The sequence below is a fragment of the Centroberyx gerrardi genome, chromosome 2, assembly GCF_048128805.1.
Source record: "Centroberyx gerrardi isolate f3 chromosome 2, fCenGer3.hap1.cur.20231027, whole genome shotgun sequence".
NCBI classification, from domain to species: domain Eukaryota; kingdom Metazoa; phylum Chordata; class Actinopteri; order Beryciformes; family Berycidae; genus Centroberyx; species Centroberyx gerrardi.
In genome coordinates this window covers 28,491,798-28,504,500 of record NC_135998.1, presented here as the reverse complement: position 1 = coordinate 28,504,500, position 12,703 = coordinate 28,491,798, and the positions used below count along the sequence as shown (strand labels likewise).

Sequence of the window (12,703 nt, the reverse complement as noted above, 5' to 3'; positions counted from 1 at the left end):
ATGAACTTTTCGGCTTCGGTTATATTGTTCTTTCAGTTCAAGGTTTTATAGGGCCCAGGGATACCTTCTCAGAAATTGACACTGGAGTCAGGTGTAAAAGCATAGCAGCAAAATTGAACTTGATATTTTTTTCCTGAAGCATTGACTGAGGGTATAATTAACTCAGCACTGACTGTAATAAACTCTTATACGTACAGTAAATAATTTAGCCTATAGACCAAAGTCTATAGGCTAAATAATTTAGCCTATAGACTGTTGATATAGCCTATAGACTTTGATGACAGATGTTGTGCATCTGTCATCAAAGAGGTTTTACACATCTACCACTCAGAATCAAGATGACACAAAGTTGTAGGCTAATAGAAAATTGTATTTATATCCACTTTTCTACATAGATACAATTGATTACAAACACAAAACACTTTACAAAACAGGCCCCAGCATAAACTTCTGTGTGTTCCTATACACATTTCTGATTCTCTTTGAATAGCCACCTTCCTAGTCTGTCTCCAGACTGGAACAATAATCATTAATTCCGTCATTTTCATTAATCAGAATTGTCCTTGTCATGTTTCCTCATTTTTACCTCTTTGCCCTTCCATTGTTTTTTTTTTTTTTAAAACTTTGCCCGCCTCTTCCTTCTTGCCCTGGTCTCAGAAGTCATCATCATCGCATATATCCAAGTAAACGTCAAAGGCTTCCCGGTTGCAGTTTCCATCAGGGGTGAACACATACTTATGGAACGTCCCATCCACACAGATGGCTACAGAAGGGAAAAGAGAGGAAAAAAAATACCACACAAATCTGAGTCAAAAGGAACTTGAGATAGCAAACACCGTATGAAATATCCTGCATTAGTACTCTGATGGAGCTAGCATTATAAAATGGGTTAGCTTAGTCACAAAACATATCACTAATGAATACATCACACAGATGACAAGCCTCTGTTCCACTTTGCAACTGCAGGTAGCTCTGTCGCCTCTACAGCCCTTTAAAACCCAGCTTGTCAATCCAGTCAACCACGTCACCTACTTGGGACTGATGACAGTGCAGTATCATATGATAAATACCAACGCTTGAATATGGCTAGTTTTAAGAAAAATCTAACTAACTACTTTCCCTCACCAATGACAGAGTTGACATTCTTGGATGTGTTCTTCCCGAATGCACAAATACAGGCACACTCAGCTGGCACAGTGAAGCTGGCCAATGACCACTGGCTGTCCACGTACTGACCAATCACAGGGCCCACCTTCCCAACACGAGCCAATCTGTGGGAGGAAGGGAAAAGGTTGTTTTAGGGATAAAAAGACAGATTCATCAACAGAATCCTTAAGAAAGGCTCATGGAGAAAAAAAGGATTTCAAGAGAGGCTAGTCTTACGCAGAGCGTCGGTTGAGTTTGGTGTCTTTCAGTGCAAAGATGTGTACTGTGCCCTTGTCACTGGAGGCGCACAGGAATGAGGAGTCATGGCTGAAGTTGATGCTGGAAAGAATAAACAAAGCAGACAGGACTGTCAGAGCTTAAACTAATGTTTAATACTTTGGAAGTATGCAGAATTTTGCCTTTCTTTGAGTTTTCACACACACACCAGTATAGAGTGGCCGGGTCAGTTCCCCTGCGTAGCTCCACCAGCTTGTCTCTAGTTGTTGTGTCAAACAGGCGGATAAGTGTTCCTTTGCGGGAGGCCGATGCTGCCACACTGCCTGGTTGGTTCAGCGCCACGCAGGCTATCTCACTCTGGTGGGCGTTGATAGTGAACGGGGCAGATGATGTGCCAGGCTTGGTGTTGGACAAGTCCTTGAGAATACAACAAAGTGACAGAATATATTTGAACATTACCTGTCGTTTGAAGCATTACTACCATTTCCGTAGCAGCAAGCTTTGGGAGATTTGATACAATGTGTTTCTGTGTAACTTACAACCAGCTGCAGACTGCCACATTTATGACCGGGAAAGACAAGCAGCTGTTTCTCCAGACTAGGACACAAATCACACAGTCCTGGAAAAAAGAGATAAATTCACACTATTCAAAAAAGTTGAACAGTAGTCCATGGTGGAAAAATACACAAGAAGAGATGTAAATATACTACCTTTGGGGTTGTCTCTGGTGTCAAACTCAAAAAGTTTGACAGGGTTGTCTGGAAAACTGTACACGTAGATCCTGTTTTTTAAAACAATGATGATCCTGAAAAAAACCAAAACGTTAACAAGAATTATAATTTCACGTGGATGCACCGATACATATGGCAAGGGGAGCATGTGGCACCACTTACTTGTCGTGCCTCATACGGACAGCTAGAACAGGCTTGGTAAAGGTAAACTCCAGCACCAGCTTGTCCTTGGGATCCCGTGCCTCCCGAGCATCATCCCAGACCAGCACTGAAATTAGAGAAATCAGGGTTCTACAGTAAGCTTTTTTACCAGGGAGCACTGGTGCTCCTAATCTGGAAAAAAAAATAGGAGCACACAGCAAAATCTAGGAGCACAAACTAGATTTGAAACCTACACTCCCCTCATGACAGAGAGGTGTTCCAAACTGCAAATCAGAGAACTTAGAATATTTTATACACAGTGAACAAAACAATTTCCCTTTGGTTGTTGGTTATCAATGTTATCTCAAGTCCTGAAATATGTTGTCAAGAAGATCATAAAGGACTAGGAATAAATTCTGATAGTTATTCAACTCATATGGCCTTGTCCCAGCAGTTCTTGTAATTTAGCCTGCATCTCTACTCCTTGATATGTTATGATACTGCACTGCAACAATGAAGCTAATTAACTACTCAACTATTAGCCTAAAGACACTCATGGGAATGCTGCTGTCTCTACTGTCAGACCAAACTGTAGTTTGTCTTCCCATCAGTCAACAGATGGACGTAAACAATCTCACACAATCTCAAGATGTCTCTATGAGAGGTATCATGCCGCTCAAACACTAGCAGCCAGTTCACTTGTAATGGAGTCTGTCTGCTATCTGCCCAATCATCACAGCACAAAGGATGTTGCTATCTTAAATTGGATTTATGTCTAAGCCGTTCTTCAAGGTAAGCAGTGGTCTGAAGTTCCTCGGCCACGATGCAGTATGCAACATGTGACAAACTAGCTTACTAACAACGAGAGTGCGTACTACTATATGACAAGTTCAAAAGACAACTCAGGTGGCATGTGCAGTCATCACTCAAAGTAACTTTTACATCACGCCTCATCAAAATAGTTGCGTTTCTTCATTGGCATGTGACTGGTCGGTCTTAAGGCTGCATTCACACATAGCGTAATAGTACCATTTGACATGATTGTGTTATAAATAGGCCTATTTTAAGTCCATACATGTTTATAGAACGACCACCCAAAGTTAGAGTGCTACTCAGACGTCAAAATCTCCTCTCGCACCAGTGCCCCTGAATTCAACCTCTCATTCGCATTTTTAAAAAAGTAGCAGCAAATGCAAGCATTTTACTCACACTGTAGAACCCTGGAAATGTAATATGTCATAAAGTGGAGAAAGGGAAGATGATTATAAATGTTTTAACTCACTCACCAGATATTTCTGAGAACTTGGGATTGACTCCTCCTCCAACTACAGCCAACAGGTTGGATCGATGCAGCATGGAGCACTGGGCCACACTGCCCACCTGCTCATGGTCTAGAAACACACACACACACACACACACACACACCAAGTAGAGCTAACATTTAGCTAGCATATGCATAAATGTGAAAGTCTGACAGCAAGGCTTTCAGTCCACTCACCTAGGTGTCCCTTCTCCATCAGGGGTTCCACATTGTAGATCCTGACCCCAGTCTCCATAGCACAACAGAAACAACCTAGTGATTGACGGAAAGTGACAGAAGAAAGGAAAAGAGGAATGAAGACGACTACGAAATTGAACTATGTCTAAGCATTGTTTCAAAAGACATCATATCTGTTTACATGACGGCTTTAGTTAGCTTAACACGTTATCATCTTACTCTGGTCCTGGTTGAACTGCAGACTGTTGACTCCTCTCTGCTGAGCCATGGCTACGAAACCACCGTGCTGTTATCGGCAAACTACAGCTTCAACGGGATCATAGGGAGTACCTATGGAAAATGCAAAAACGTAATTTTCTTGTAGACGTATCAGATAACATTTGGGCAATTCCGTCGTAAGGTTAGCTAACTTCAGTTAACATTAGCGTCCGTGTTGGCTAACACTAGCACCGGATGAAAGCGGTATAAACACGACAGGCGTCCTGTCTTTGCTTTGAAATAACGGAATATGTCGAGTTTTACCATGAACACGAAGGCTGACCAAGATTTCGAGGTTTTCTAAAAAGTAAACAGGCTTGACAGGGTGAAAAACAACAAAGCAGATGTTGCAAGACGGCGATTTGTTTTTGTTGTTTTCCATGAAAATGACGTAGGCGCACACGTGTTTCCGGTTTTGTTCCTTTTTCCTGTTCAAGTTTTCTTACTGATTTTTTTAACGTAATCAAAATTAATTACAAAATACAGGCAATATAATTTAAAAACACCCGAGTAGCATGTAAAAATTGAGAAAATGTAATGAATAAAAAAAAATAATAATAATAATAATTAAAAAAAATAGAACTATACTATCTATATACAGTAACTATGCTATCTATACTATCTATATAGCTATACTATTACACTACTATTAGATTAATTAATTCATTAATTAATTAGGTTCAGAAGGCAACAGCTTGGGTTTTAACCAGGGGCAATTCTAGGTTTACACCTTTAGGGGGTGTCAGCAGCTTGACCATTTCTAGAGTAGCCTAGCCTATGTTTTACAATTTTATGTAATGGACTACTTGGAGGATATTTCCAAAAAATCAAGCTTAACATCAAGAGATGAATACTGTTTCTAGCCCCAAGTGTCTGGTGCTGTGTGTTGTTGTTGTTTTTTTTACTATACCTTATTTATCAAGGCATAGCAATTGTATTGGTTTGAAACAAATATTAAGGATAATCTGCAACATCATGTTCTATTTCCACTAGTTTTTGCCCACTATACTAATTAAGATAGTTAATCCCCATACTTATATTTTCTAAGATCATCACAGGGATCGTTGTTGTGTTTCTTCTCTTACACTAACAGCAATGAAATGATGAGTTGAACCACAGTTTAGGTTGCTTTACTGTTCAAGTGCAAATTCATCCACACAGGTATCACTACGCTGACGTAACACTTGGCCTATTAACGGTGTAATGACCATTGTATCACTTAACAAAAAGTAGTGCCAAATGCCTATTCTAACTACTGAAATGTAGCAAATGTATTCTTTTTCCAAATAACAGTAGTTAATGCCACTGTCACTTGAGTCATTGTAGTATGGATGGGAAATGGACAGTATTGATACCATGACAGGGGATTGCAGTCAGTAATACTTTCTGGCACCACCATCTACAAAAGATTATCCACCATGCTCACCGCCAAAGATATTTAGTATGCAGTTAAGCTCATGTTGATGTAATTAGTTACGAGTTCTGTCAGGCTATACTGCAGCATCTCCAATTAGGACAATGAAAACAGAGAGTGATATGCCTGATCAAACTGTTAGTAGTCATTATAAAGTCAAAGTGTACTCAGTGTGAGAATGGCAGAGACCTGTGTTAATTTCACTCCAGTGGTTTTTCCATGTAACCTTCCCCTTTAACGTTGAGTACCTGTAATGTCATACAGCAAACAAGTTAATTGTTAATTTGGTATTAGACTAATTATGAGTTATGTCTTTTAGATTTATACTAGCTATATCGACATAACTCTTAATCTGCCTCCGTTGTTGATCATGAACAAGCATCAATCAGTAATGGCTTGTAGGCTCACATTATGACTGGAATACCACTGAGAGTATGAAGGATGTGAGAGAATTATAGTCTATTTCATCTTTTCAGTCAGGTTAGAGGTGTTTTCTTAGTCTATCAAGGATATTTCAGCATAATTTTGATTAATGATGGAGGCCGATGCTTTGGCCAACCTGATTTGTTTCTGTAGACAATAATAGACAAAGGTAACTCCTGCCATTAGTCATAAATGGTTGTTGAAATGTTCCATGGCCTTTTTAGCATTCAACTTTTCATTCGCACCATTCAGTTCTGCCAAGAAAATAGAAATAACATAGCAGCAAACTTAATCAACCAAAGATTTCACTGACTGAAAGGTTGATCATTTTGAATAATATTCATGCCAAAAACAAGATATTATTTGGAGGGACTAATTGGCATAATGAATAAAAGAAAATTTGTCAAATAGTAAGAAGTGATGAAGAAACAGCAAACACACATCTACAGTAAGCACACCATCACTATCAAGGTCCCCCAAAACAGCATGACCCCTAAATGCAATTTCCCTCCAAAGTATTCCAACAGTGCCAAAGCAATAATTGCATGTCATTACACATAAACATATAGCCGCAAGTGTTATAGGACTTAATTCATTGTTGAAAAGTAATTTAGCTTTAGTTGTTAAATTTCTTCCAGTTCTCAACAGAGGGTTTGAGTTATGTTATCTAAATTAAGTAGCAACACTGCATGCGGGAGCATTGGACCACCTGTATAAAATACATGTATCTTATAACAGTTAGTGCTTATAAGGCTTACTTACTTACTTACTTTATAAGGCAGCACATCATTTTTCTCTCTCGCCTGCTGGTTAATTTCTAATTTTAAATATTAAAAGAGATATCAAACATTGTAAGATGTAGGTCAATCCATGGCTTTTTGAAACAGTGTTTAACACTGAATAGTATCAGTATTTGACTTAGACTTAGAAAACTTTAATGTCCTCCAAGAGGCAATTTGTGGTACAACACAGAACATATAGACACATTTAAAGCACATCAAATCAAATAAACAGAAACGACAATAATCCAAATCATCTATAGCAGCCATCATAAATACCATCACAGTCCAGGCAGACATTTAAAGTGCATATCGATAACTGTATACCTGAGCATATAAACCATTGAAAGCACATCAATAAACAGAAACCACAATAATCCAAAATCATCTATAGCAGCCATCATAAATATCCAGGCAGTCCAGGCAGACATTTACAATGCACGCTGATAACTGTATACCAATAATTACAATAAAAATAACTAGTGAGTATACTACACATCCCCTATGTATCCATGTATTCACATCCACTAGTCCATTATATTCCACATCCCCTAGTCCATGTATTACCCCAGACTCCCCATGGCTACCACATCTTGTTTAATTGAGTTACTGCCATGGGAATAAATGAGTTTTTTGCTCGGTTGGTTCTGATATTGGGGTATCTATACCTCCGACCAGAAGGGAGTAGCTGGAACTCCGCTGAAAGTGGATGGGATGTATCCAAGCAGACCTTGTCTGCCTTCTCAGTCAGCCTGGTCAGGTACAGGTGGTACAGGTCAGCCTGCTGCTCCCCCATGATTTTCCCACAGGTCTTAACAATTTTTCCCAATTTGTTCTTGTGAATGATTTTGGAATGTTCATACCAACAATACAATAACAAAGGATACTCTCAATAAAAGATTTATAAAATAGAGTAAGAATTTTGTTATCAACGTTAAAAAAGTTCGAAGATAGTAATGACCTCTAAATTAGCCAGCTGTGAATAAGCCAACAGTGGAGTGAAGACAGGTGCATTGTATGGCATATTATGTGGATCAGTCTGCCTATATTCAGCCCTGCCTTATCCCATGTCCTACATTCTTTTCAAGATATGCTTAGTGTAGAGTGTGCAATGGTACATTATCACATACATATACACTACCAGTCAAAAGTTGGGACACACCTGATTGAATGTACTATGTTTTTCATTCTCTTAAAGCCATTTTGATCTAAAGGCTTCTACTTAAATGCTTGAAATGTGTTTCTTAGACAAATATAAATAGTGAAGTTGATGCCTATGTATGAATTTCTTTCCAAAGCCTTTGCCTTTCCATCGAGGCAAAGGGCGGCTACTTTAAAGAATCTAAAATATAAGTTAGCTTTGATTTGTTTAACACTTTTTTGGTTGCTGCATAATTCCATTTGTGTTATTTCATAGTTTTAATGTCTTTACTGTTAGTCTAAAATGTGGAAAATGGTAAAAACAAAGAAAAATGTGGTGTGTCCAAACTTTTGACTGGTAGTGTATATATATCACATATAGTGTATAGTGTATTTTATCAGTACTAAACTTTGCATGGAAAGATATGTATACATATACATCAGTGATACATGAGACCCATTGGACTTCTTGAGACACCATCAATTTCACTGCATGACCTTTTGGATACTGTATAATGAGATGTTATGTAATGAAGTTCCTCAAAGAGGATATGGAGGCTATAGCCACTAGCTTGTTCTATATTGTGAAGAGCATCCTCTCCACTGGTTGCATTTCTGACTATTATGAAACAGAGAGTGTTTAGCCTCTCCGGAGAAAAATCTCCCTTGATCCATCAGTCCATAATAACTAATAAACCTTTTTCTAAATTACCCCTAATTGTAGGATGTGGTATCAAAGTAATGCCTAGAGGTGTTCAAAGAGAAATATCATATTTAAAAAAATTCCAGTCTGGTTTTTGTAAACACTATAACTATCTGTAACTATCGGTTTTTTTAATGATCTGATGATGAATGCAGATTCCAGCAAGTTTTCCAGACTGGTTCTCATCTAAACTGATGAACAGAAAGTTGTCAGAGTTCATTGGTGATTATGTTCCTTCTGCTTTACTATTCATTTTGTGTAGTGTGGGCTCAGTTCTTGGGCTGATGCTGTTTACATTTACATTAATATTTACATCTTGGACATTCAGATAATGCTCTTATATTTTGAGTTACTCACAATGAATGCAACAGTAGAATAAGCTTTAATACCTAGATCACCAACATTATAAGCAACAAATAGTAAGGAGCGCAAAGGTGAGAGCCATAGTGCCCTGACAATATTCCTGTGAACAGACAATAATCATGCAAGTATTATGACAAGAAATAGAAATCGAAGCTCAGGTGAAGGTGGGATTTTTGAGAGCAAGTAGAGTTGAGGAGAGGAGATATGATTCAGTGGGAAAAGGTAACATGAGAAACATCTTGAAAAGATGAGTTTCCAGCCAACAACCAATGGGGAGTGACGAAGGTCTTTCTCCTCACACATTTTATCAGGTCCCATTTATGTTTAGGCTGCATAGCATGTTTAGTTGAGACATTATTTAGTGGGCTAACCTAACAAACCTCTTCTGTAAAACATTCATCTTGATGAGCAAATGCCTTTTTCATGCAAACTAGGTGGGTGCAGCTCCAAGTTTCATCAGTCTTAACTGCTGACTCTATAAGAATTTGGCTGATGAAACTTTAAAACTTCATTTCTTTTGCATTGTAGCTTAAGTAAAATTGATGATGTTAGAGTTTTTACAAGTGTATTTAATTTAGTTTGAACTATCTGGACATTTTTTTTTTTTTTTTTCTTCAAAAGTAGCATTTACTTCAGTTGTAGATCAAGTTGGAACAGGAAGAAGAATAGGAAGCAATGAAAAGGATGCTGCAGCTATAATTACTGTTGGCTGAATTAGAGAGGGCCCAAAATCACTGCATGCAATTACAAATTGTTCACTCAAGCCATTTTGAAGCTGCATGTTTTCTCGATGAAAAACTCTTGTGAGATAATTTGTACGGAAAAATGTCATCATCGGTCTAGAAAGTCCAAGAGTTTTTTCATTAATGTTTAAAGGAGAATGAATTTCATAAGGCAGTTGCAGGACAGCCATATCTGTGAGATAGTTACTTCTAAATCAATACTGATGATCATATAGAATGGAACGATCAATCAGATTGCTCCGAATTGTGTTGCTTTTCCAGAATATGGAAGGACAGAGATAAAGATACGTATGTTTAAGGATCTGTGTACTGAAAAAGGGGAACTACTTTTGCAGCTTTAAGGTCTTTTTGAGTGACTAGTTTTCATACATTTTTAGAGGATATTTCAACAGCTTGACGCCTGCAGATATCCATCAGAGAATAACTGATGTCATCATGGCCTGCTGTTTGAATTTTTCATTTTAGCAATTCTATCCACGACAGTAAAGAAGGAAAGACTCCCTTCATAAAATCTGTGGGAGAGCCATAAACGGATATCTGGAGACCGGGCATATACAATTTATCAGGTATGTTGCATGATTGAAGGCTTAAATAATGTAATTGAGAAAGTAAAACCCAGTTATGTTGACTTAGATCTTTGGCAGGGAAGTAGAAGAGGAGTGTAAAGGGAAGGGAAAGGAAGAGGGGAAAGTGTGCATATATGTGTGTATATATTTTATGTATTTATATATGTTTTACAGGTATGCATGTATATGAAGGGTGTGCAGATGTACATGCATATGTATATGTATTCTACAAATAGAAAGGTGCATTATGATCCTCTTTGGTTATATTATGCATATGTGTGAAAGATGAGATATTGGATACTGTCTTTCTCAAGAAGGAGAATTCCCTTTTGGATTAGAGCCATGACAGTCAGAACAAAGTAAATGCAACACTCAGGCGAGACGAGCCTCTTGCTGAGCTTGTTCTCCTGATCTCCATCTCCCACGAATTTCCAGATCGCTTTGTCGCACTCTGACTCACCGGCTCCCAGGAAGTCCGCCTTGATTGCCGGCCAATTGAGCGGGAGCCTCTCGACCGCTGTGAAGAGGCATGAAGAGTCATGGCACTGGCACATGAGACAGGACTTTGTGATCGTCCTGATGGGCAAATTCAAAGCAGTGCTTCAGCTGCTCCACCCACTTGGCACCGCATGAGAATTCATTGACTGTTTTCAGCGCTTGGCCCTCAGCATCATAACTCAGTGCTTTCACGCTGGCAGCAATGTGCAAAACGTGACAGTGGCAGTTTGGTTGCAGCATGAGAGGTTGGATATCCTTCAGCTTTTGAAAGACAGAGCATTTTTTACTATAACTGACAGATGCATTATGAACTGCACTTACATCATTAATGTCCGGTCCAAGCTTTTCCAGGGCTCCGCTAATGCAATCAAAGATAGATGCCGATGTCGCATCTGTCTCCTTGTAAAAATCAAGAAGGACGTTTGTTCATTCCCATTTCAAGGTCAAAAAAGCGGGGCGCCAATGGAAGAAATTTCGTATTCCCTTTGTTTACCGCATCCCTCGCAACTCAAAAGGGAGATTTTCTGTCTTTCAGCCTCTGAACGGCACTGGAGATGGAGAAGGGCCGGAGTACATTCGTCACTATGCTCTGGCTTTTTGTACATCCCAGTTGCACCTTGCTTATCATATAAAGATATTGACTCCTTAGTTATCAAACCTTCTGAGAAAACCACAACTGACAATTCATGATCAAGGGAATGCAATGGAAAAGATGGTCATGATTTTTAGCCAAGACAACAACTATTCAGGTGAAATGTTTTAAAAATTTAGCTTTTTGAGCTGTTTCACAATAAGAGTAGTAGTCACAAGTGGCCAACTCAGTGGGAACAGAGATCAATAAAGGTAAACTGGATCAAAATTTTCAATGTTTTAATGTCTTAATGATACTTGAAAAATGGGTCATAATCACTGTTAATACCCATTTCCAGTGATTAATTCATCATCATCCTTAGTTCAATATGGAATAAGAGACCCAGTTTCACACATTCACAACCAAGAAATTCAATTCTTTTGCTAAATACTAATAGGTAACATCTGATATGGAAGCATCTTTTGCAGCAGTGAACAACAGAAGATACATCTAGTGATAGTGTTGCATTGCAGTTTGAGGATAGACCCTGTGAAAAGAATACATTAGATTTGATTAATTACTAAAGGCAAGTTTATCTCATCCTGACTTAAAGTTTTTTCTTTTTGTCTTTTGGAATCAAGTCATTAAATATACAAGGTGTTGGTATGGTTTTACTGTTTCTATAATGTCTACCCATTGTCATAACTAGATTGTCTTATCAGTGTCATATCTGCAAATACGCTAATAGTCTTGCATTGCCTTTTCATTACATTTACAGGCATTTAGCTTCCATCCATACCCAGAGTGCCTTACAGTGAGTGCAAACGTAGAACATGTTCAAATTCATGAATGACCAACATTACAGTACGCTAGTAATAAGGAGTGTAAGAGTCAAAATAACAATTCTTAGACAGCAGAATATGTAAATATTCCTGAGTCCGTAAGTAACAGAAGTGTCAGGTGAAAAATTAAGTATAGATTCATGTATGATAGGTAGAATTAGTAAGATAGATTCATGTTCTACCACTCAAAAGCCCGGAAATATGGTGATTTCTGGAAATCCTACATCAGTTTCATTTGGAAACTGTTGGAAACTCCTCCCAGTGGGTCTGCACTTTTGCTTTTCATGTCCAACCATGTCCAGTGAATGCAAAGAACCTGTTCTTTGTACCCATCGGCTCTTTGGTCTAAACCTAGAGGGGTATTATCTTGGCAGTTTGACACTCAGATCATGTCCTTGTGTTTATGGATCATATTCAATCCAAGCTGTTTTGATATATGGGCTCTATAATGCTCACAGAAACTCGTAAGGTTGCTGCCATCAGTCAGAATTTACTTCACTCCAGATTAATTTTCATTACCCTGTAGTGTGAGCTTGCAGCATATGCACTCCCTTCTGCTGCCCATCTATGCATGCAGTAAATGCATAGATGATGTAGAGGGCAGTGCGGAAATGCCTTCCTCTTGTCTGATTTAAAAATATGCTTTGTGA

At 38.5% G+C, this 12,703-nt stretch overlaps 1 protein-coding gene across 1 annotated transcript; it reads right to left on the bottom strand.

The window, feature by feature from the left end:
• Positions 1 to 579: 579 nt before the first annotated feature.
• wdr45 (WD repeat domain 45) lies at positions 580 to 4,403 on the bottom strand. The gene is made up of 11 exons (XM_071898790.2): positions 4,276 to 4,403; positions 3,973 to 4,083; positions 3,754 to 3,828; positions 3,542 to 3,646; positions 2,277 to 2,382; positions 2,094 to 2,188; positions 1,923 to 2,002; positions 1,592 to 1,800; positions 1,384 to 1,485; positions 1,126 to 1,271; positions 580 to 763 (listed from the first exon to the last, which is right to left on the bottom strand). The coding sequence occupies exons 2-11, from the start codon at positions 4,019 to 4,021 to the stop codon at positions 654 to 656; spliced, it is 1,077 nt and encodes a 358-aa protein (XP_071754891.1). The 5' UTR covers positions 4,022 to 4,083; positions 4,276 to 4,403; the 3' UTR covers positions 580 to 653.
• Positions 4,404 to 12,703: the final 8,300 nt, after the last annotated feature.